This window comes from Cimex lectularius, unplaced genomic scaffold, assembly GCF_000648675.2.
Source record: "Cimex lectularius strain Harlan isolate CLEC.00 unplaced genomic scaffold, Clec_2.1 scaffold12, whole genome shotgun sequence".
Lineage (NCBI taxonomy): Eukaryota > Metazoa > Arthropoda > Insecta > Hemiptera > Cimicidae > Cimex > Cimex lectularius.
Genome location: NW_019392875.1, coordinates 2,181,775 through 2,208,292, shown reverse-complemented (window position 1 = coordinate 2,208,292; position 26,518 = coordinate 2,181,775). Strand labels below are relative to the sequence as shown.

The 26,518-nt window shown below is 33.1% G+C and overlaps 1 protein-coding gene across 1 annotated transcript in view; it reads right to left on the bottom strand.

Moving 5' to 3' along the window:
- LOC106673903 (xenotropic and polytropic retrovirus receptor 1) overlaps window positions 1-20,112 on the bottom strand; it is a 39,413-nt gene extending 19,301 nt beyond the window's left edge. Inside the window, exon 1 of the mRNA XM_014406287.2 lies at window positions 19,649-20,112. Coding sequence (XP_014261773.1) covers window positions 19,649-19,717 — 69 coding nt within the window. The 5' untranslated portion in view covers window positions 19,718-20,112. The remainder of the gene's footprint in view (window positions 1-19,648) is intronic.
- Window positions 20,113-26,518: the final 6,406 nt, after the last annotated feature.

The window sequence follows — 26,518 nt, the reverse complement described above, 5'->3', positions numbered from 1 at the left end:
ACAGAATAGATATAAAACATACAATACATATTTTAGCGGCTGGGAGTTTTGGTGGTCTTGATAAGGGCTGGTGTCGTTGTGAAGTGTAGGGTTAGTGTAAAGCCGGTTGATATCCGTGACCGAGAGAGCCGTTGACTGAGGTCTTCGGCCGTGGTCAGACATCGTGAGTTGGTAGATTCGGCAGCGAAAGAAGAGTGGCCGGTAGTAAAGTCGGCTGTGGAGAAGACGAGAGCCGCGAGTGCCCTTGCTGTAGAGCTGGTATAGTCGGCTTGTCCAGGTTGATGCTAGATAGTGAGAGCTCGTCGGAGAGACAAGTCTCTCCTGTTGAGACCTCGTTGAGCAGACGAGATTCCCTTGCTGTATTAGTAAATGTTGAGACCTCGACGGGGAGGCGAGTATCGCAGTCCTCTTGCTTATGTAGGGAATTGGTTCCTCTCATTGGCGGCAGAGTAGAGAGCGAGGCCAAGGTGATCTAGAGGGTACCATGGTAACTACAGGTGCATATGTATATATATGGCAGCGAACATAGAAGTCTGGTCACATACATTCCCGCAGAGTACTCGAATATTCCTCGGAGCGGGGTTCAACAATCCCTTCCTTTCATGCTAATAAGTTACATTCATTCCAATAAATTAACGTTAGCACAATACAGACACACACAACAAGCACATACAAATACTACATACATTTAAAATTTCTTATAGCTGTGAGGTACCGAAACAGCGATCTGTGCCCTCTGCGTGTCCCAAGACTACGCAAAGGTCCGACGTATCAAAATTTTGTCTACAAACGTAACTTTTACAGTTTTTCAGTAAATCTTACAATGTGAATTTATAAAAATAACCAAGGTTCTTTTGGTGGAATCTGCTAACAAAGGATAAATTACCATGCTGAAAGAATTTAGATATGCATCTTGGTGTCTTCCGGTGTAAACAGTCCAAGTATTCGCCTAATCCTTTGTGTAATTTTCACATCATCAATTGTTTAGAAGCTTTTAGATGTTAAAATAACCGTTAAAATTCAATACAATTCTTAAATACTATCATGGTATATTTTTACCTGCGTCAGACTAAACATTTAAACATTTTGTACTTTCAATAAACCACACCGCTTAAATAAAACCATAAATCACAGGGTTCTTCGAGTACAATTTTAAATTTTTTCGTCTTTTATTTCTATATGTCGTAATTTGTCAAAAGGAATGCTTGTCGATAATATCGACAAAAGTTGGCCAAAACTAGGATGTCATTGATTGTATCAGCTATTAACACCCACATCTAAAATAAATAAATAGAAAATCAATTTTGAAATGCCCATTTCATGTAAAATTTAGGACGAAGAATACAACACATTAAAGTACAATTCAACATTAATCTGCGTTTTGGCCTTTTCTCGTAAAGTTCGAAGTCAGGCGTTTTCGGGTCTTTCGGCTCTTCGAAATCCGGAAATGACGCGATTAAAAAACTATTTACCATTGTGTTGTTAAATAACAATTAAAAAAGAGACAGCAGCGCGGTATTACGATCACTCAGAATTTGTGCAACATAAAATCTGGTGACAAAGAACTTTCAAAAAAGGACGCCGATGAATCTTTACAGAATTATCTAAAGTTACTGAATTCTAATTTTTCGAGATTTATTCAATCGTGCCATGACAATAATTATAATCGAACGATGTGTCACAGGGCAGCGTCCTAAGCTAGTATGATTTAGTATTAATTAACATATTCCTGATGGTAGTTTTTATTTGAGTGAAGAATATTAATTTTATATTACATTTAAAGGTTTACGATAATAGATAGCATATTATAATACGATAATACAGAAAAAGCAAGTAGGAAGAGATTGCCACAGGAAGTCTTTTAGAAAGCAGTTTTGGACTTTTAAACTTGGGTAGTGAGTTAATGCTTTTCTGATACACAAAGAACTAATCATTTAAGGAGTACCATTTTTAACTATTGTTAGTTGGTACTGACAAAATCACCGCTGAATCCGCAAAATTTCCATTGTTTGATAGTTACTTACCATCTTGGTCTGAGGCGAGGATAGTCTTTGTTTTTAAACAAAACTCAGTCAGGATAGGCAGGCCAAGATGATAAGAACTATCAAAACAATGTTTATCACCCCGCAAACTGCAAGAGGAATTCAAAATAATAAGGAACGAGTATCCATATCATAAAGACACTCAAAAATAATCATATTTTTATGTCAATATATTATTCTGTTATACAACTTGTAGGCAATATTATTTACAAAAATGAAAAAAGAAAAATTCTGTTTTTGATTGAATTGAGCTAGAAGTCTCCATCAGTTGAATAAATAATACTCAGCTATAATTAAACAAAATTTAATAATTAAATTATGAGATTTGAACAAGACTTTTATTCCAACTGGACATTTTCTACTATTCATAATGTAAAAACAAAGTATTTAGTTAATTATTTTTTTCTTCTAGCAACCAATGACGAAACAGAGGAGAGAATCAATTAGAGGTCTATAACAATAATATAATGTTTGATGAAAGAATGAGGATGATATGTAAATTTCTTTTTCGGTTTTTTGCTTTTTTTTTAGTTTTAGTTTTAGTTTTAGGGCCGGCAAACTGTATTGGTCGCCAGTCCTCTCTTTCTTGGCTTTGTTTCTCTTTTCTTACCTTTCTCGCGTTTTAAACATACTAATTTCTTTGACAGGTTCTCAACGCAAGTTATGATGTTTTATGACATGACGGTAGTTTCTTTATCGTATTGCTAGCCTCTCTATACCTCAGGGCCTCGTCAATTGAGGATAAAATAACACAAATACACATAAACACAGAAACAGATAAAAACGTAAATGTCTGGTTAGCAGTCCCACTACCCCAGAGTATTCCATATTCCTCGGGGTAATTGGGGATGAACTCCTGCCATTCACGCTAATAAATTACATGTACACACCCCAGAGACTCCAGACTCCCCAGAGATTTTTTTTTTTTTTTCGGAACAGTAGAGGTCATATCAACCCTCGGGGTGTCGGTGTTTTTGAAAAAAAAGCCCATTTGTAAGTATGTGCAGGGCTCTGGATTCGAACCCCGGACCTTTACCTTACAGTGATGAGCGCCGTGTCAACGTCTAAACCGTTGCGACCACTGACGCCCCCTCGTACTCGACATTCCTCGGGGTAATTAGGGATAACTCCTACCATTCACGCTAATAAATTACACGTACTCCCCACAGAGTACTTTATATTCTTCAGGATGGACTATAATGGAATGCATAATGATAAAATTATTATTACAATTCAAAAATTCAAAAATACTATTTAATCACTTAATTAAATATCATCAGTTTATGACTTTATCTTTAGTTTATTAGAATAAACGATCCAAGAATATCATAAATATGACATAATAAGTTATTACTTTTTAGCTAGAATCTGTTATTATGTGAGTTATTTTTCTTTATTTTATGTAACATGCAATATATTCAGACATAATCACGTGTGTTTAAATTAAATATAGACTAATAAATATTAAATCATCAGAATGACGATATTATTATCTTAATGGAAACATAAAGTAAAATGAAGTAAGGAATGGTTTGACTTTGAACGAAATACTTGTAAACAAGATATCTACGAAAAATCCGTCCTCTTCAAAATCGTGTGTATTTAATTCTTCAGTGTTCAAAGGATCGTGGGGCTATGTTTTGTCCTCCGGGCATGATTACTAAGTAGACCTTGACTCCATGGGCCGACTGCTGGCGATTCAGTTGGGACAAAAACCAGCCCAAGCAATACAATCAATTATCATTTCATTTGTCACGCTCTCTCGATTAACACAACAACCAGCAGTTAAACACGCCTAAAACGTTTTCAGAATGCGGGAAAATTCACAAAGGGCAAAAAAGGAAATGTTCATTAAAACAATTCGAAGCAAAGTAAAATATTGCCTACTCTAAGCTTTTATCGACTTACAAGGAGACGGCCAGGTTGGTGGGTCACGGTTTTGGACCACACTTTTTTTGGTGATTCTACAAATCAAAATATCGGATATGTATCTGCCATTTCCTGGTTTTGCCACAAAAATGTGTATGTAGCAAAAATTGTTTAGTATACCTACCAGTGTATAGTATTTATCTGTAAATATACTCACGGATTGTAGGCATCTGTCTGTTAAATAAATAAATTTGAAAGTTGAAATTTTCTATTTTTTAATGTTTTCTTTCGACGTTCACTCAAATCAACTATGTAAATATTATTTCGCAGCACTTTTTGTGTAGGTTGCAATAAAAATATAGTAAAAGCTATCAAAGTTTTTCAATGACCAAAAATTTCTAAAACCAATTTTTTTCAAGTAAACTAGGTCACATTTTTTTCGTGTAACTAATGTGAAATTTCGTTCTAGCACCTCTAGAGACCCCTAATTATAAATTTTTGTTTGAATTTAAATTTATCGAATTTTTTGAACCACAAATTTTTTTTGACTTTTAAGAAGTCATCAGAATATCTGATTGAAATGGATATAATTTAAAAAGAAGGAACTTAACGTCAAACATACCATTTGAAAGAAGAGGACCGTAGCTTTTTTACGACGTATGTTCCTTAAAAATATATAAAAGCTTTTAATAAGAAAATACACAAAATAGGAAAATTATTTGTCAGAAATCAACCTCGTTTTATTATTGGGTTGTCCGGAAAATAATGCAGGATTTTGGTATTAAACAAAAAAAAAAGAAACTAGTTACTTTAAAGCAATGTTCTTTAATCAAAATAATTTCCCATACTCTCAATACATTTCTCCCAACGTGTTGGTAANACAAATGAGTAATCCTGTAAACGTAAACAGAATATTTTATATAGATTTTTTTTAATGAAAACTTAAAATCCTGCATTATTTTCCGGACAACCCGATAAATGGAAATAATCATTCGATTTTAATGTTTGGTACAGTTATAAAATTCACTTGCCTATTTATTTAAAACTAATTACATCATCTAAGGGCGTCGGTGGCCGCAACGGTTTAGGCGTCGACACGGCGCTCATCACTATAAGTTAAAGGTCCCGGGTTCGAATCCAGCGGCCCTGCATTTGAGCCCGACATACAAATCGGCTTTTTTTTTTCAAAAACACCGGCACCCCGAGGGTTTATAACATCTGCTGTTGCGAACCCTCGTAAAAAAAAAAAAAAAAACATCATCTATGAAAATCGATCTACCAGCTTTTGAGAAAAATGCTGTTAGAGCTTGCACTAGGAATGCCAGCAGGTTGTCAAAATTATCAGTCAAAAAATTAATTTACAACGATTTCATGCTAGAATCACAACATTAAGTCAAATCAAAGTTTTGACCATTTTCTGATCTACTTTGCTTCCAGAATGTTTGTTAAAATATGAAAAAAGCAGTATTTTGTTGACTTATCTTTTCAAATCATACCAAATTAGAATATTTTGCGTGGTAGTCGTAGAAAATTTTTGTTTCTATGTTAACCAACAATGAAATTAATACACCAAAAATAATATTTTTTAATATTTATTTCTGCATAACTATTTAAGCTCATTTAATGAAATTTACTTTACACTTATAATTTTTATTAATATTTTAATTTGTACAGTAAAATAAACTCACTCAACCAGAATTATATTTGGTCCTTTCTGTTTCAAAATTAATGAATTTGATTTTTTTTGAGAATGTGATAAAGAGTTTTGCTGATCATTGGCCATCATAATAAATTTATAATAAAAAAGTTTGGTCCAAATCCGTGACCCAGCAACCTTGTCGTCCCCTTGTTAAAAGATAAAAGACAATAAAATAATACAGGAAGAAAGGTCGAAGATGATTTAATGAACTTTTGAAATAATGTAGTATCACGCATTTGATAATTATTACACGTGAAGGAACAATTTGCATGTTCAATAAATATAAGTTATTTATAACCATTTGGGTACAAAGAACATCATCTGATCTGACCAGCCGTTTTCAGCAACAATCTAAAAGTATAAAAACAAGCAATAAATAACGAAGACTGAAATTTGCATATTAAAAAAAACCCTCGTTTTAAGTAAATATTTACGAACTCGGTCCTTCTAATGTGGATTTTTTTTCAAAATACCGATCTTAATATTCATGACGGAAATATTCAGATCGGTTTTAATAGATAATAAATCGCCCTGGGATGGTTTAAATTCCCTGTAAAAAACATACATCATGATGAAATGTATGTAATGTCATAAAAGTAACTAGATATATGTGAAGCATCTGACGAAGAAAACATATATCAGTTGTATGATCTGACTGTGAATAGTCCAACCTAGATAGTTCCAACCTTCCTCAAATTCAACAATTGTATAATAAAATAAATATAAACAATAAATTTATACTCTGACAGCTTATAAAAGTTAAATAATAATTAATTAAGTTCGCGAAGTAGACAGGAACAGTAGTGATCAAGTGCCACAACCACCAACAAATTTAATTTAAACTGTTCGACAAAAATGATAGAATGAAACTGCTAGGACTATTTTTTTACGAAGAGAATTAGCCCTCCCGTAGAAAACCTGGTGATCTTTCTGATGTAACTTCTGGGACTTGATTTCTACTCCTATTTTCCCATCCACACGTGGTGAAAAGGTTCTACAACTGATGCATACCTAAACATTCATTTAGCCTAACCTTAGTTTAGTGGGTATCAGGGCACTTTATATTCCGCTGAAGGCCCGCCCTCATTCACGCTAATAAATACAATCATACTGATTATAACCTTTCATACCACATGTACAACTAAAAATTGAGGAGCCACTGGGTACTAATATTTCTCCCGTGCCTCATATCTTTCACTCAACCTAAAACTAACCTTGTTTAGTGGTACTCGATATTCCGCCACGTTCCACCCACATATTCTCAACACTAACAGAAAATGTTTAACCTAGTTTGGTGGGTCGGTAACGTACTCTATATTCCGTCACAACCCACCCACATATACTCAACTCTCACGCTAATAAATACATTAATTTCAGGTATGTATATAGGACTATTATAAGTACGTTTAAGAATCGTATCAGATACTAGGCACCTTTATCTACTCTATAATCTTCCCGCGGTTTTAGAAGAGGAGATATAAGCAATATGCACGAAGACAGGAAAACCTTTTTGATGGCGGGAAATGATGTCTAACCCGTCTCTTTATCATGTTCCATAAGTGTTCAGTGTGATTCGTGTCGGGAGAACATGCTGGTCAATTCAATGTAGTAGTGCATACATCTTCAGAGTAATGGATGATATCTCGATTTTCATGCAGTCGAGGAACTGTCATTGTGTCTGATGTTTTGGACGTTTACGGGACGACAACCGACGGACCCAAGGCATATAAAGCTTTGTTCCTATGTCATGTGGCTTGACTGGCGTACTCGGATTCGTAGTCTGACGTGGTCTGTTTTATTCCGACCGCAAGCAATCCCCTGGCTCGGAAAGGTTCATGTCTTGGCGATTCTTTTTCTGGTCACTTAAGGAAATCATAAAAACCGAAACATTTTATTTTAGGTAATTCGTGTAATAATAATTGAGAGTAAAAATTGGTAATAAAGGAAATCACATTTGAGTCCCTGGGGCTAAAATTTAGCTATTTCACTAAGGGTGTCTTCGAAAACTTCCACATTTCTTGCCGTATCTGACTGCCGCTACATAAATTCGCATAAATAGGAGTCGAATAAACTTCGACGGGTACCCCACTGACATTTGTTCCTCGCCTTTTCTTTTCCCCATACACCCTCAATGGACTGTGCACGGGTGGTCGAGCCGGCAAAATTAAGAGAGTGATTCATATGGCGGAAACTAGGATCCAGGACAATGTTTCATATGCCTTCCACTGATCGGAGATGATGACAGACCCAGCAGCATCCGATCCCGAATTATGGGGATGAGAGTGGAGAACTTTCTTTTGTTTCGCGGTAAATGCCACCAAAAAACCACTGCTATGGTAAGATTCTCCCGGTGTTGGTTTTCCGGCTCGAAAACAGCGATTCATCCATTTCCACATTGCAATTGGGGCCACCATCGAATGTCTGGGCAAAATAGAGTTCGAACAGACTTCGTGCATGTAGTTGCACCAATCAACGACCGTGTTATGCTTTATACCTCATTCTCTTCCACAAAATTTAACGCTTACTATAACGTATGTCAAAGCTTACATGATGGTCGAATATGGCAATCTTGAGCCAGTTAGATATGTGTTACTTCTTAACAATTTCCCACGTTTGTAGCTCGTCCACTTGTCACCCGATCCTATCAAATGCAGCCTCGCGTCGTGTCTTCCTGTACATCGCACAGCCATCGGAAGAAGCCCCTTTTCCTAAAGGAAACGAACTGCCGATTCCTTGGTTTTGACAACGTCGTATAGTGCCAGAAAGTTCATTTTTATTTAACACCGAACTCTTTGCTAACTGGTATATAACACAATATACCAATACATACAATACAATGGTATACAACAATACACCTTAATAGAAATGATAAATGATGGAGTGAGTGTGGTATTCAATCCTTTTTAAAAAGATAGTTCCTACTCACAGTAAGTTGTTTTGCAACGTCCGGATTTCGAGCCTTTTAGCTCATCATCAGGTTGTAGAAGTCCTTCAACCTGATGATGAGTTAAAAGGCTCGAAATCCGGATTGTTGCAAAACAACTTACTGTGAGTAGGAACTATCTTTTTAAACAGGATTACAATACACCTTGTCTCAAAACATAAGATAACATAGGATAAGAGCGGAAGCCCAGAGACCTGACTTTTGTCTCGATCCCTGTCACCGAGCGCGGTCGATTGGGCGGAGGCACATTAACGGAAAAGATCCCAATGTTCTATTATGATTTATAAATTTTGAAAAATGAATTCAGTTCAGAATAAATTGGACCGACTGCAACAAACCACAACGGCACTCGATCAGTACTGAGGCTTTGATGTCGGAGCATTTACCGGCAATACATGGGAAAGGCCGAGCCACTTCGAGCAATAACGAGTCTTTACGTTCCCACGGCGTGAAGAATGACAAACTTCAGACAAGGCTCGCCAAATGCCGTGAAAATAAAAGTTTAATCCCTCAGACAAAGTGACAGTACCTCACCGAAGATGGCGCAATGCCGGAACGCGTTTGAGTAATTCAACAAACCCGCGCGTGAAGACGAACCCAAGGATAAAAAATATAGGGCATTCTCAACACGACACACAAGAATGACACATCTAAACGGAAACAAACACTTTGAGCCCTGAAGATGATCCCAATAAAATCGAACGTTAGCATGATAAAGAAAATGTTTTTCTAAAACCTACGTCACACCAGACCGAACCTCACAATCTCCAAATAATAAAAAATATATAAATTCTATAAATTACCCTACGCCGTTCAGATTGAAAAAATATATACTCTCATAAATTAAGTTTCTTAAGTAATAATTTTAAGAAATTTTCTTGTTAAAAAAAGTTTTTTGGTTTAAAATGGTCTATTACAGCAGTTTTTGACCTACTGGCATGGGCTGGTAAATAACAGTGTATAAATTTTTATTCTGACAGAAATCTTTTTTTATATTTTGATATAAATTTTAAATATTTTTTCAATAGATCTTATCGATTATTATAAATTTGAGATTGGACAGTTAAGTTCGGAAGGTTCAGAAATTCAGCTATAATGGGTTGTTGTTTATTAAACAAAGTAAATCGTCCTTTATTAACCTTATTTTTACAGAAATTAGCTCCTTTAAGTTAATAATATCTAATTAGAAAAACAGAAACTTGCGTATTGGACGAATTCTAGATACCTATCTTAAAATAACTAATTTATCGTAAAACGACTGATAAAAGTTCGTAAGTAAGAGTAATAAATTAACTGTTATATCACATTTCCATGATCTTTCAGAACGATAGTATTGTTTATTCTCTTGTACAGTAGCAAAAACTTTTAATTGTTAGCAACTGGCGGTACAGTACATGAATTGTGACAGAGTTAAAAAAAAAGAAAAAAAAAGAGAGAACGAGAAAACAGAACAGTCTCTATTTCCGTCATAGATTAACAACAAAGATGCCCGAGAAACGGTCAAAAGTCACTAGTTTAATCAAGCAAAGTCGTGAAGTGCGAAAACTTTTTTTACCAAAAACTACGAAACACATGGTCAGATTTGAGTCGAAAAGAAAAACTCAAAATATTTTAATTATATTTTCCTTGTAATTTTGTATTTTTTTTATATTTGTCTATTTTCCTCTTTTCTTCGCTGCCTAAACATAGCATTTTTAAGAATTTTAGGTCTAAATCTCGCCTTTGTAAGGTTTCAACTGTGCTATTTGTAGACTTTGGCATTTATTGATTTTTTTACTTCCTGCCATTTAAGAATTTGTTACAAATGTGGCACATTTTGAAACCAGATGGGAATTTTCCTCAATTTATTACATAATAAATCTTACCGGGCAGATTATTTTTAAAAAATTAAGTGTCGGAGATATTTATAAATTAATTTCTTTTCTCCAAAACGCTGTCTTTTATGTTAAAACCGTCATAACGCTTTTGCTCTTTAAGTTATAGCAAATCGCCATACAATAGCACCATTAGAAAGAGGTATAAATTCCCCATAAGACGACATAACAGTGATAAATAAGTTCCAAGTTTGACAAACTTCTTCATATAACAACCTTGAAAACCATGTGCTTTTTTCCCAGGATAAAACGATCATTAGTGGAAAAATACGGTTTGAATAAGAAAATCATGCTAAAAATGTGGCGAATGCTTTTCTTTTTCTTTATTCATATTGATAATAAATTACAATTAATTAAGGTTTTTAGTTGAGATAAAAAAGTCAATGGCACGAGCGGGATTCGAACCCACGATCTTCGATTAGATACTCTTTAGCTCAAGTGNAATCCCGCTCGTGCCAATGACTTTTTTTATCTCAACTAAAAACCTTAATTAATTGTAATATATTAACTGGTCAAGCGGACCACGAAATTAGTGAATTTAATTAATTAAAATGAAGTATACTTCACTAAAGCTCTCCGTGGCCATTTCATTTGTCGCCGAGAATCCAAACCAATTACACGACATTTGAAAAATGGCAAAAAGGAGGGAAAACTCATAAGGTGGGGTTGAGATGGGAAGTGTCCGAGTGGGTCGAGGTCACGATAGCTCAAGTGGTAGAGCAGCGGCGTATTTAGCCGAAGATCGTGGGTTCGAATCCCGCTCGTGCCATTGACTTTTTTATCTCAACTAAAAACCTTAATTAATTGTAATAACGTCCTGTTTTTACGCTACGGCATACTCCTCGTTAGTATCAAATCTGGGGATTAAGGTGGATTTTTTCTTCTCGTCAATTTTTTCCCCTAATTTTGTGTTTTTCTTAAAAACGGGACGTAATTTTATTTTGAAAAGTAATTATTTTTATTTTATTGTCAATACCAATAAAGAAAAAGGAATGCATTCTCCAACTCTTGAGCATGATTTTCTTATTCAAACCTTATTTTTCCACTAACGATCATTTTTTCCTAGGAAAAAAGCTTATGTTTTTCAAGGTTATTACATTATCTTATTTGGATAGCCCATTTGTTGACAATTACTCAGGTTTGAATGCAGATTACAATTCTAGCTGAAATGACAAAAACTGGATCGTTTCATGATTAAACACAAAATGAATTGATTAAAGGAATCATTTTAAAAACTTATTTATCACTATCTAATGGGAGATTCATCGACTAATTTTTCAAGTTCCTTAAAAATTGTTAGATTTTCTGTTTAAAAAAATACTGAGTCAAATGGCTCGGCTCAGACGGCAAAAATTTTAGCAGTGTCACCAAAACAGCCTTGTGCTGTCACGGATGTTTGTACAGTCGGACACATGAGCCTGTTTAACTTGAACTTGCGGTTTCGTACTTTTGAAACCGTTTTTTTACTTTAAAATAAATATTTACTAATGATTATTAATTAATGTTATTTTACGTTCGTACGTCATGGCTAGGTTTTTTGTTTTTTGTTTTTTTAAAGAAAACACGTCCGTTTGAAAGACGGATGGATCATCTTTAAAGCATAACATCATTAGACTGAACATCACTGAAATTTCCCAATTTAATTCTTACAGGATTTGTCGATGAAAACCCGAATTTATTAAATTAATAATAACATTAATTAATTATCTGAAATTATCCAGCCTTAGGTATCCTCCGGTGACCCTACTAAGCTTTTATATCCTACAGTAGTTTTTTTCATTTTGTTAAAGAAACCCAAAAATAAAACGAGTTGTTGAGCTGATGATAGCTCACGTGGTTGGAGTGTTGAGTAGTGTTGAGTAGCGTGTTGAGCCGAAGGTCGTTGGTTCGAATCCCGCTCGTGACGCCGACTTTTTTATCTCAACCAATACCTTTCATAAAAATTAGTTGAAAAAAGTTAATTGGTCAATCGGACCACGAACTGTAATGGGTTCTAAACTTTTAAAAAAATTCTCAATTGCTTCGGAGATATTTACAAATGAATTTTTATACAACGCTGTTTTTTAGATTAAAACCGTCATAACATTTTTGCTCTTTAAGATATAGCAAATCCGATGGTGCCATTAGAATAGAAAACATTTAGATGAATGGAAAAAGTAAAACTTAGTCGGAATTTTTTTAAATTTTTTATTTAAATATCCATTTTCTTTTCCATAATAAAATTGCTTAAAAAAAATAAGGAAATTGTCCATAAAACCTATACAAATTAATTATGAAACGTATTTTAAAAATGAAAGAATATTTTTAACTTACGGATATTGGAAAATTGGTATTAGATTTCATAGATTTTGTACTTGTGATACCTGAATTTATCAATAAAATTAATAAATCCACTATTATCCATATTTTGATAAATTTGTCAGTGTGATACCAGAAAACCCGATTATAAAATAATTGCTTAAATGCGAATGGTAAAACACACAGCGAGAATTGGCGGACTAGGATGAGGTACAGCTAACATTTTTTATTTATTTAATTTAATTAAATTCACGTCTAATTTACAAATTGATACGAGTTAACTTCCGGTGAGCGGTCAAAATCAAAAGTTCACGAAATCTTTTAAAAAAAAGTTCTGATAAGTAATAGCGATAACATTTAACCATATGGCTTTCTTGTGTGATAAAAAATTGACAACTTATCTACTTAAAATTTGCGACTGCAATATATTTTACGGCTTACAAGGTTTAATCTATTTTTAAACGTTTTCTTTTCTAATTTCTAGCCTACTTTCGATTTTCAACAGGGCTTTGTACACGTTATTCTGTATTTAATGTCAGTTTATATCACAAAACTAAGCCTCAATAAAAATCGCAATAATTTCCCAATGCTGATAACAATTACATTGCGGAACAGAAGATATTTTCTTCGCGATGCTTGAATTTGTGATAAAATTATAACTTTCTGACGTTGATTCTATTGATTTTTTTTTGTTATTTTGCAACGTTGGATAAATAATTTTTAAACATTTTCTTTAAAATAATAAACCCTGAATTTAATCGAATCTGTGGGTGAAAACGAAAACGAGTACTTTTAATTAAAATTAAAATACCAAGAGAAAACGTTTTCCTCTTTCTTTTTAGATTACCTTATTTTTTGCAAAATCTTTAAAATAACTAATCCTTGATAAAAATGTTAAAACATATCAATATTGACCAATTTTTCAATCAACTGAATTATATGGTTATATGGTTATACTTTTTAATATAAACAACAGCTACTTTCTTATAAATTCAAAAATGTCAAAAGCATAAAAGCAATTTATGATTATATGTTTGTTTAAAAAAAGAAATAATACTAAAATACTTGTAAACATCATAATTATTACAAGAAAATATTATATTTTATTCTGGAAAAGTTACACAGACAAAACCTTTGGGAAATCAATTGAAAAATATAAGGAAAATAGCCAGTAAAACGAGGCTAATTACATACAATTTTTTTATTATTGCTCATGTTTAAAATTGGAAAAAATTTACTAGATTTTCTGTTTTACTCCACTATTATTAGTTCAAAATTGGAATGTAAATAGAACTGTAGTACTATTAAATAGTCTTTTTAACTTTTTAACTAGGCATGTTCTTAATCTTCGTGTTTCGCCATTTTGATATTTGTACACGAGCATAGATATGATTTTAAAATGGTTTATTTCCTTCTGGTAAACACACGAGAATTTTTTCTGCCATCCAACAACGCAACTATATGTCTGTCTCGTCTGTACCGACTACCTGAGCGCGGTTTCGGTTTTTCGTGACAGATTCTCGGTGGACCCTCTAGTCGTGCTCTTAGAGAAATATACTGAGGAAGAACGCCTCGGTAAAAAGTTAGTATTATGTGTGGTGATTAGTGACCGTTAATCGATAATTATTCAGAAATCGTGACATGCGGTCTGGTGTGATGTACGTTTCAGAAAAACATTTTCTTTATCGTGCCAACGTTTCGATCTTTATTGAGATCATCTTCAGGGCTCAAAGCGTTAGTCTTCTGTGTGATTGTGCCATTCTTGCGTGTCGTGTTGAGAGTCGGGCACCAACACAACACTTTGAGCCCTGAAGATGATCTCAGAAAAGATCGAAACGTTGGCACGATAAAGAAAATGTTTTTCTGAAACCTACATCACACCAGATCACATCTCACGATTTCTGAATAGTTAATTTTAAAAGTTTTTTCCGTATGTGGTACTACGTAGTATAATTAGTTAGTAGTTATCTGGATACCCAGACAGCTCGGGTTGGAAGGACCACCGCGTTCTGTTCCGGATTGTCCGCGAAGCTCTTGCGTGTCAAGGGCATGACTGAGCGATGGTCCACCGAAGGCCTGAAACACACATAAGGGATCGTGCTCACCCGTTTGTGGATAGGCCATACCCGATTGACACAAGGTCGGCTGCTGGGGCAAACCTCGCATCCGCATAGGAGTGCCACACCTTGGTCAATTACAGGGAGCGAGTAGGCATGGCACCAAAATAAAGACAGTCAGTCCTTGCGCACGAGAGCGGATAGTTATGATTTTTAAGGGAAGCGGGTATGTTTCCCCATAACTGTAGTAACTATCATATATACTTTTTATGTAGTTCTACAGTGTTATGTATGTATATAAATTGGTTTGTGTAAATTCTTTTTTGTGTGAATGAGAAGGCCGATTACGAAATATCGAGTACCCCATCGACCCTCACATGCATTGGAGGTTGACATGATGGGGGCTGATATGATCAAGCTATACAGAATGTATATAAAATATATTGTCAATGATCAAAGCCCTATCCGAATTAATTTCCATGGCATTTTATTTCGTTCTGTTTATGTTCAATTGGTAAAACCTTTCTGAAACTTTGTGACGTGGTCTACAAGGTGACGAACGAAACGTGGCGAACCCTTTTAATTTTTTTTTGTTTATTTAACTACATAATTACTTAAGCTCAACTCATTACACTTACTATGAACTAATCTAATTAAGGGTTTATAGAGAACTCAATATTGTACCGTCAGTACATTGTACAACACGCATTCACGCTAATAAATAAATTCACTCTCAACAAACATTACTAAACGAGATATCAATCAATATAAAAGCTGAGACACATCGAGAACTTTCTGTACACGACGGAAACATACGCGGTCTTCTGCCCTGCAGTGGCCCCGCATGGCCTATTCTTAGTCGCGTATCGCTCTTCGTCGATTCAGATATTCCGAGTCCATCTATCAACCTTGATACATAAGAGCTTCTCTGTCGATCCGAGCAATCCATGTCATTTTAATCATATTTTTAATAGCATTTTTAGCGTCATCGGGCCAGATCGCGATTATGGTTGAGATAAGAATTCTTACTACATGTTTTGTTTAATAATCAGATTAATCTTTACTTAATAAAAATAGATATGTGTTATACTTAATAACTGAATTTTCATCTTTAAGAGACTTTTCAATTAATATGAAATAATAATTTACATTTTTGTGTTAAATCTAATTCAGAGATCTATAATTTTCCTGGGGATAACGTCTGATAAAACGCCTCAAGAGCTTGTGTCATAAACAAACAGCTATATCACTTTCCCATGATCTTGACGCAAGATAATATTGTTTATTCTCTCGTAGGCTGTCAAAATCACTATTAATTTTATTTGTTCTCTGATGAAAGAGCTGAATGTTGAACGTACAGCTGTCAGCGCAGTATGTACACAGTGACAGACAAAAAAAGACAGACCGCATTTTTGTTGTTTTGTTGTAAGTTACCAACAAAGACGAAAAACCCTTTTATAATTTACCTTAGGATATTGAGGTGAAATCTTTTTGATTTTATCGTGTTGTTTTCATATCACGCATAACTAATTTTGCTTTTATTAATTAATTTACGTCTAAAACAAAAATAATTCGTACAAATTGTATTTATTGATCTTTATTTCCTGCTTATAAAGCAACTCGTCAGGAGAATTAACAAGGTTTATATATAACTTGTAAGCCTTGAGGTTTTTCTTTTTGTTACATATAATAAATCTTCAATGTTTAAATTTCACCACAAACGACATGCGGATCGCTTATTTTAAACCAAACTACGGTCAAGGGATCCCGGTTGAAAAAAAATTACTTAAATACGGTTTTGTACTTGAGATAATCCCAGGCTTCAAGAGGACCTGCAAGTACATGTACAGAGCAGGATGTTCCTAGCCACTTTGTAAATTTTTTCAAATCTTGGGTGTTTCAACTTCTGACGGACAAAGTACAAGTCCGGACAAAAATCTTTCATAACCAGGCAAATGAACCGGTACAATCGACTGGTGAAATAGAAAACTCATTAACCAAAAACGGCGAAATCAGGCGGATCCTGATCCTAAAATGGTCAGACTTTATAAAACAAACACTTTTCGTTAAAGCATTTTACTTAACATGTAATCAATTTTTTCGACTATTGAACTTATTGATGTATTTTCATTTGTCTCTTTTGTATTTTTTGCAACTTTAAATAGAATAATAGAAAATACAAGATAGATAAATAAAATGTTTTACATATAGAAAAAATGAGTACAATAAGAAAAAATCCACATATAAAAACTTAAAATTAAATTTATTTATTTTATTTCTAAATCATAAATAAACTTAAATTGAACAAGGTTTCAACTCTGGCAACTTAATGGTTGATACGAAGTATAGTATTCTTTAGAATTAAGCTTAAGGCTTAATCAAACTTGTAGTTTTAATCATTGCAGTGAAAAAAAATTTTCTCTTTTTGAAAGGAATATTTTCAGAATTCATTGTTTATTTCCTGTCTGTAAAGATAAAATTGATTATATAGTTTAATAACTGATGATTTGAGCATCTATAACTTAAAAAATATATTTTACTGATACACACATTTGTAAAATTGACTATAAACTTTGACACGATAAACATTCTACAATTTATGCATTTTGAGTTATTTATTAGCTCAAGCCAACCATAAAAAAATATTTTTTTATTTGTTGACCGAAAAATGAAGAACTTACGTTGATAACTATTTTAATAACTGATCATTTCAGCAATGTATGGCTAAATAAAGAAATTATATTTTTTATAAATAAATTTGGAAAATGGTCTATAAACTGGACTATGGACACGTTGAATATTCTATAATTTATGTATTTAAATTAATTAATTATTTTATTGGCTCAAAATAAAATATATGCCAGCCATAAAAAAATGTATTTTTCTGTATTAGTTTGCGGTTTCATTATTTTTTCATTGATTGTAAAATGAAAATCCTACGATTGATAAATTAGTTTAAGAACTGATAATTTGAGCAATCTGTGCAAAAAAAAAAATTTTGTTGAAGATAGACTGTTAAAACTTGAAAACGGACTATAAACTTAGTCTCGACGAATATTCTACAATTTATGCTATTTAATTTATTTATTTATTGGTTCCAATTAAAAAATATACCAGCCATGAAAAAATATATTTTTCAAATAAAAGTTTTATAAGTTTTTCCTTGGCTTAAGTTTTCATTTACGTATGTAAAATTAAGAAACTAGGATTGATAATTTAATTTAAAATTAACTAGAAACATAGGCACGATGAATGTTCTAAAATTAATGTATTTAATTAAATTTATTTATTTGGTAAAAATAGCAAATGTACCAGCTATGAAAAAATTGGACTTTCAGTATTAGTTTTATAAATTAAGGCTTGTTACTAGGCCTGATTTTTTAAAAAATTTATTGAATGTAAAAATAAGAAGCTAGGATTCATACCTAAGTTTATTAACTGATAATTTGAGCAATGTATGCCCAAATAAGTATTTTTTATGATATACTGTTAACATTTGAAAAATTGACTATAAACTTATAAAATATTATACAGTTTATGCATTTTAGTTTATTTATTGGCCTAAAATAAAATATATGCCAGCCAAGAAAAAATATATTTTTGAATATTAATTTTTACGCAGTTTCGTTTTTTATTTATTGTCTGTAAAGTAAAAATCCTACAATGAATAATTTAGTTTAATAATTGATAATCAGAGCAATCTATGACTAAATAAATAAAATATTTTGATGAGTATAGACTGTTAAAATTTGGAAACTGACTATAAACTTACACACGATCAATATTCTACAATTTATGCATTTTAATTTATTTATTTATTGGTGCGAATTGAAAAATATACCAGCCATGGAAAAATATATTTTTCAAATAAAAATCTTATTAGTTTTTACTAGGCTTTATTTTTCTATTTCTTGCATGTAAAATTAAGAAATAGGATTGAAAATTTAGNAAACTAGAATTGAAAATTTAGTTTAAAATTAACTAGAAACATAGGCACGATGAATATTCTAAAATTAATGTATTTGATTTAATTTATTTGCCCAAAATAAAAAATGTACCAGCTATGAAAAAAATTGGATATTGGTTTTTACGAGGTTTCATTTTTTATTCATTGACTGCATAATGAAGAACCTAGGATAGATAATTAGTTTAATAACTGATAATTTGAGCAAACTATGACTAAATAAGTATTTTTTATGATATACTGTTAAGATTTTAGAAAATTGACTATAAACTTAGACACGATGAATATTACACCGTTTATTGACTCAAAGAAGTAAGTGAATACAGCCTCAAAAAATAAAATTTGCAAATAGAAATAGTATTAGTTTTCACCAGGCTTTATGTTTTATTTATTGTATGTAAAATTAAGAACCTAGGATTCCTTAGTTTATAAACTGATAATTTGAGCAATGTATGACCAAATAAGTATTTTTTTATGATAGATGTTACCATTTGGAAAATTGACTATAAACTTAGACATGATGAATATTCTACAATTTATTTGATTTATTTACTCAAAGTAAAAAATATGCCAGCCATGAAAGAAAATAGGATTTACAAATAGAAATAGTATTACTTTTTACCAGACAAGATTTATTAATTTAAAAGCATGCCAAAAATTTAGTGAATTAATATGGGAGCCGAATAGATAGAATTAACTATGCGGGTATGTAATTGCAAACTTCACATCATCATCAGAAGGTGCCCGGTCGATGACACAACGGACAAACAAACGAGGAGCGTAGAACCCCCAAGTACAGGCCTCGTCCGAAGGTCTCGTGACTCGTGCAAAGCGGTTGCAAGTCACCGTGCGGAATAATCAACGGTCGAAAAGCGACGAAGTTCAACCGGCCGAGACTCACCTCATAGTTGATGTACTGCTTCCTCCATTCGGGCGTGATGTGCGCGGCGAGGTGTTCGGCGAACTTCATTTCGGCCCTGTTGGTTTCGCGTGGCCGGCCCTGACGGGAGACGGCTGTCGACTGAAGTTCCTATCTTCGTTCTTGATAACTGAAGGCCTTGAAGCTTGAATTGAAGCTCCCCACTATTCAACCGTTTACCGTCCTCGCTCTCACTCTCTCCTGCTCCAACCACCTGTGCGATTGTCGGTTTACAAGCCGACCCTCCTCGACATCCCTGGAAGTCGATCGTTCAACGATCGTCCCGCTCTGACTACCCACAAGTACTGCCCGGGATTCGGTTTTAACACCAGTCCCATAAATAATTGACTTCCCATTTACTTTCTTATAATTGACCTTTTGTCTGAATCTGCATATGGAATAAGTTGATATATGCACATGGTATTTTTAGTCGCGGGCTCACATATGGGCGAGGTAACCTTTCATATACGTCCAGTTCTGACCTTTGACTCGATGACTTGAACGGACGACCTGATGAGTAAGGCCTGGCCTAGCTCCCCAAAGTACACACTTCAGAATAAAACTTAATAAATAATAAATATTTAGGTTTAATTCAAAGGTCAAATAAAAGAATTACACATAACTACATTATTTTAAATAATAATTAAATATTTTAATTATTTGGAGATCGTGAGATGCGGTCTGGTGTGACGTAGGTTTTATAAAAACATTTTCTTTATCGTGCCAACGTTTCGATCTTTATGAGATCATCTTCAGGGCCTGGGATTGATAAACATTGTTTAAATTATACAAATACATGTAGGATGTGAAAAAAGTGAATTTATACAATGCTAGAAATTTTAGACTCAAAAAATAAATGTGTGTTGTATAAATTCACTTTTTTCACATCTGACATGTATTTGTGTAACTTAAAAAATGTTTATAAATCCCGGGCACAGAAGATGATCTCAATAAAGATCGAAACGTTGGCACGATAAAGAAAATATTTTTCTATAACTACGTCACACCAGACCGCATCTCACGATCTCCAAATAATCATTAACTAACATTCACTAAACACCACACATTAAATATTTTATTAAAGCTATATATAAATTCCTCCTGTATGTTTAATTTAAAGTGTCCAATTTAATGACTTACTTTTAATCAATCTATTTATTAAAAAAAAAAAAAAAAGCCTTTTCCTATAGTTTAGATCCTAGAAATTAATATTTTAAGTTTTAGTTTAACTTCTGTTCCTCCGCTATACAGGGTGTTTCAATGTCTCATACAAAACCCGTCCACAACGTGGAAAAATTCCTTGGATTTAGCACAAAGGGTAATGAACAGCTTTTATGTTCCAATGGAAGAAGTCAGGGGACGTAATTTTCACCTTGTGTTCGGATAAGGGGAGGTGTTCCTCAGGGAAAAATCCTTGGCCTGTTTCTTTTTTCAGTATACTAGGTGTTACGGGTTTAAATGTAAATACTGCCTTGGTGGATTCACTAAATAAAACGTAGTTCAACGCCACCAAAACGGCGGTTCTATCTTGACTCTTTCCTGAGTTACATTTTTCAGATTTTTTTAAAGAAAATCGTTTAGGGATGGTTGGGATGTGCGTTGGGGTTAGGGACTTTTCTATCAAATTTTCGGGGTTTTACCTAAGTTGTCTTATCATATATGCATTCCAAGGACATACTCACTTTTACATTTTTTTAGAACTTTTCTCAGTGTAATCTCCTTTGCAAGGTTGAAAAGGGTGATATCGAATCCAAGGAGAGCAGCAAGACAAGAACATATTTCATATTTTTAATGAGAACATTTATTAATTGGTAACAAAAATCAGATCCCTTCTTCTCAGAAAGTTTACATAATTAAAGAAAAACTATAATGAAAATGAAACTTCATTAAATTACGTATTTTTTTCTAATTCAATTTGTTTGAAAACATTTATTATTTTCGAACAATGCATCAGTTAATTTGCAAAAAAATGCATAATTTAATGAAGGTTCATTTTCATTGTAATTTTTCTTTAATTATGTAAACTTTCTGAGAAGAAGGGATTTTTGTTACCAACTAATAAATGTTCTCATTAAAAATATGGCATGTACGATGTTCTTTCTTGCTGCTCTCCTTGGTTTCGATATCACGTTTTTCTATCTTGCAAAGTTGATTACACTAAGAAAAGTTCTAAAATATGTAAAAGTATGTCCTTCAAATACTTATAAGATAAGGCAACTTTGGTGAAATCCCCGAAATTTTTTATGGAAAATTCATTGCAAGAGCCACAATTGAGTATTTACAAAAAAAAAACATTTGCCATTTGCTATTCTTTGAGCGGCTACTGTGCATTCGAAAGCGCGAATTTTTCAACGGAATTTTTATCTTGTGGAAAATGTTATGTAGTTTGCCAAATAAAGGTCAGATTTGTATTTGACGCTTAAGTTGAGATATTACGAGTTTATGTTTAAAAAAATCTGATTTTAGGCTTAAATCACAAAATTATCAATATCTCAGGAAAGAGCCAAGATAGAATTGTTCTGGTGGCACTGAACTGCATTTCATTTAGTGCCACTATGGCAGATATTGACATTTAACCCTGTAACACCCTGTATACACTCCAAGATAAAAAAAAATTGGACATTTGTATTTATTTATTTTCCATAATAACTAGGTATAAAAATTAATAGTCGATTTAAAATGTAAACACCACATTAATATCTTATTAAATTCACTAATTTTCGTGGTCCGCTTGACCAATTAATATCTTTCAATTAATTAAGGTTTTTAGTTGAGATAAAAAAGTCTACCACTTGAGCTATCGTGACCTCGTGAAGTAGGTATAGCAGCGGCGTATCTGGCCGAAGATCGTGGGTTCGAATCCCGCTCGTGACACTGACTTTTTTATCTCAACTAAAAAACCTTAATTAATTGATTAATAACTTATTTTTTAGAGTGATACTAATCCTTTCACTCTTTAGCTTAAAAATAAAGAAAATCGGTTCAATTTCTTCCTTTCCAGCATAGCTAACTCGTCGATTGAGTTAATTGGTTTATTAAATTATTTTCTTGTGTGTAAAATTTTTGTAAAAAAGTAATTATTAACTTTCTTTCTTAAAAGCATGGTATTAAGTCGTTATCCCGCCCGGGCAGATGCTTTGGCCAAGCCCAAGAAGTTCTGGGTGTGCCGAGCTCAATCACCACGATGGTTTAAAGCGGTTTAGGGTCAGAGGAAGTCCCGATCGAATAGAAGGTGGTGGACCGCGATGTAAGACGGCTAGAAAGGATCGTTTTATTGTTTTTACCGCACTAAGGAACCGTCATTTAAGGGTCGGAATAATAATTATGTGAAACATTTGCGTTTTTCCCTAAGCCTGTTGTACCAATTTTTCTCCACTGTTCATTCAAGCTAATTTAGTAATTTTCTAAAAAAATCTTTTTAAAACTTATACCACTAGGAAGTATAATGACCTAAGACATTTTCACTTTATTTAGGTTTTACATACGTATGTATAATATAATCAACAAAAACCGACCACCTGGTTTTTGCTCGAAAAAAAATGGCCAACTTTGTAAATGCAGGTTTTCTCAGCCTTTTAAGTCACAGAACTAGGCGTGTCTCATTTTTTAGAAAATTTTACACTGAACAAGATGACCTTTTTTAAATGTTTTCCTAGCTTCAGACATTCATCAATATATTAAGAAATTCTGGTTAATTTTTGCAATTTTTCCGAAAAGTTCAAATTGAGCTGTGAAGCCAGGAAATAGTCCCTGGAGCGGCGCCCTGTAGCAATCGATGGGAAATTTTAGTAAGCTTTCAATTGGTCACCTTCCACTTTGCCCGTTTTCTCAACCGTTTTCGAGTTATTCGCCATTTTTGGGCTAAAACGTGGTTTTTTACGTGCATCATGGAAAATAGCCGATCACTCTCCCTCCCGATTTTCAAGAATGCATACATTTTGAACCGTCATTTTTTCGCAAATTCAACGATCTACAACTTTTGTTCCGAAGACTTTTTTCGAAAAGTGAACAGGAAGCGACAATTCTTACTTTGCGCTTTTGGGATGCGGAATGCTTCTGCCATCCATAAAAACTTGTTTATCTCATCACGGAAATTCAACTTTTTTTAACTTTTAACATTTCAATAAAATTTCTTTCCTTTTTCACAGTGTTGTGGCAGTTCGGCTTCAATGCGTATTGAAACAATAGGTTTATGTATGGTAAAATCGGGGGGGGGGGGGGAGTGAGACGGTTTATAATTTTTTTCCCCATTTTTTGGGAGAGAGAGAAAAGTGTGGGAGTGAATGAGAGAGGGTGAGATAGTGAGAGAGAGAGAGGGTTTATATTTTTTTTTCAATTTTTTGGGAAAGAGAGAAAAGTGAGGGAGTGAATAAGAGAGAAAAGTGAGGGAGTGAATAAGAGAGAAAAGTGAGAGAGAGTGAGAGGGAGAGAAGAGGCAGTGATCGGTTTTTTCCATGAGCATGTAAAAAAAACCACGTTTTTGCCCAAAAATCGCGAATAACTCAAAAACGGTTGAGAAATCAAGCAAAGTGAAGGGTGACCAATTGAAAGATTATTAAAATTTCCTATCGATTGCTACCGGGTGCCTCCCCAAGAAAGATTTTCTGGCTCCACAGTCCAATTTAAAGTTTTCGTAAAAAGTGCAAAAATTTACAAAAGTTCCAGAATTTTTGAATGTACTGATGAATGGCTTGTTTAGGGAAAAATTTTCTAAAAAAATTAGAGCAGTTCTGTGATTTCCAAAGTTGGCCATTTTTTCGTGCAAAAACCAGGTGATCAGACAGGAGCACATCGGAAGCAAAAAAACAAAAATTATGATGGCGAACAATGTTAAACAATTTTGGCTTTTAAATTAAAATAAAGATTGTATTTCTGTAGATTTTATTAAATCTAGAACTTCCCGTGCTCTTTGATATTTGTATATAGTAAATTGGAAGTCGTTGGTTGTCGAAATCTAAAAAATCCGGTCCACCACTAGGGAGATCAAATTGATCTTCAAACTGGCTTATACCTGGTTATACCTCAATATTCTATTAATCGAGGAAATGTTTCATTCTTTGCTGTGCATATAAGGAAAATATAATTGGTAAGATTTAAATAAGTGAAAAAGAACCATAGGAAAAGCCAACCTTCTCTTGAGAAGGACGAAAATGTATATAATATTTTCAATTCATTTAGTAAACCAATCAATAAAAAAGCATTTTTGTGTCTTCTTGTTTAAAAAGACAAAGCGTATTACAATGTTATTTTGGCAGAACGAAAAACCGGAAGGAGATCAGATCGAAAATCCTCCCTGTTCTATACCATTTTAAAAGTAAAGTAAAGTAATCAAGAAAGTGTGGAGTTCTTGGTTTATAGTACTTACAATTAATTAAAGTGTTTTTTTCTAGTTCTTTTTAACAACACTATATCATAAACATTTAATTAGCAGAGATATTTTTCTAGAACTTCGATGCAGTCAAAAACAGTCTGATAAGACACTTTAATTGGCATTTAATTTTTTTGTGAAATCATTGTTGATTATGACCCATCATTTTCATCGTCATTGTTGAAAGATAACCTTTCAACATCCAACTTCGGTCAACTTGACTGATAGGCTTTCAATATTACTGTTCCAATTATTACCAAACACACTGTTCAGTTTTAAATTTACTATTTATTATCAATGTACTAAAATAATACCTCATTAAATAATAATTAAACAGTAATTATAAATGTGTGGTGTTTAGTGATCATTAGTTAATGATTATTTGGAAATTGTGAGATGCAGTCTGATGTGACATAGGTTTCAGAAATACATTTTCTTTATCATGCCAATGTTTCAATCTTTATTGAGATCATCTTCAGGGCCTGGGATTTATAAACATTGTTTAAATTTACAAATACATATAAGATGTCAAAAAATGAAATTTCTAGCATTGTATAAATTCATTTTTTCACATCCCACATGTATTTGTGTAATTTAAACAATGTTTATAAATACCAGGACCTGAAGATGATCTCAATAAAGGTTGAAACGTTGGCATGATAAAGAAAATGTTTTTCTAAAACCTACGTCACACCAGACCGCATCTCTCAATCATTTAAAACAATAAAATAAAACATAGAAGGTTTTCAATTAAATTATAAATTCATGGTCCATCGGTAAAGAAAGTTATTACGGATCATGGATCTGATTGTAATATCTGTTAAACAAATCTGAGAAAACGAATAAATATTCTATAAGCTCACCACATATATATATTTTTTTTTAAGTCATATAATTATATAAATAAATTAAGAAAGAAAGCAAATTAACCGATAGATAATTAATAAAAATTTAAATAACCAAAAGAATAAAGTGAAAATAATATGGACTAGAAAAAAAATATATCAATACAATATATGAACCTACAAGATAAAAAAGCAGGAAAAAAGGGGGGGGAGAGAGAGAGAGCGAGAGTAAGAAAGAGAGGTGAGAAATTGAAAGTGAGAGTGAGATAGAAAGAAAGAATAAAAATTTATGTAAGCAAAAGAATAAATAAAGAGAAAGCTAATATCAAATATAATATGTACTAGAAAAAACATGTGTACAATGTATGAACATATATGGATAAAAAAGAGGGAAAAAGGGGAGTGAGAGAGAGAGAGAGAGAGAGAGAGAGAGAAAGTGAGAGTAAGAAAGAAAGTGGGATAGAAAGAGAGAGGTTGATTGATTGATAGGGTTTTATTTACCTATGCAAAATTGGGTCTATTGGACCTCTGTTACATCCAACGTGAGTTATAATTTACATATAAATGTTATAATATAAAACACATTAAATAATCTGCTTTATAAAACAATAAAAATTAACCATTAGCCTGTGTAAGGTA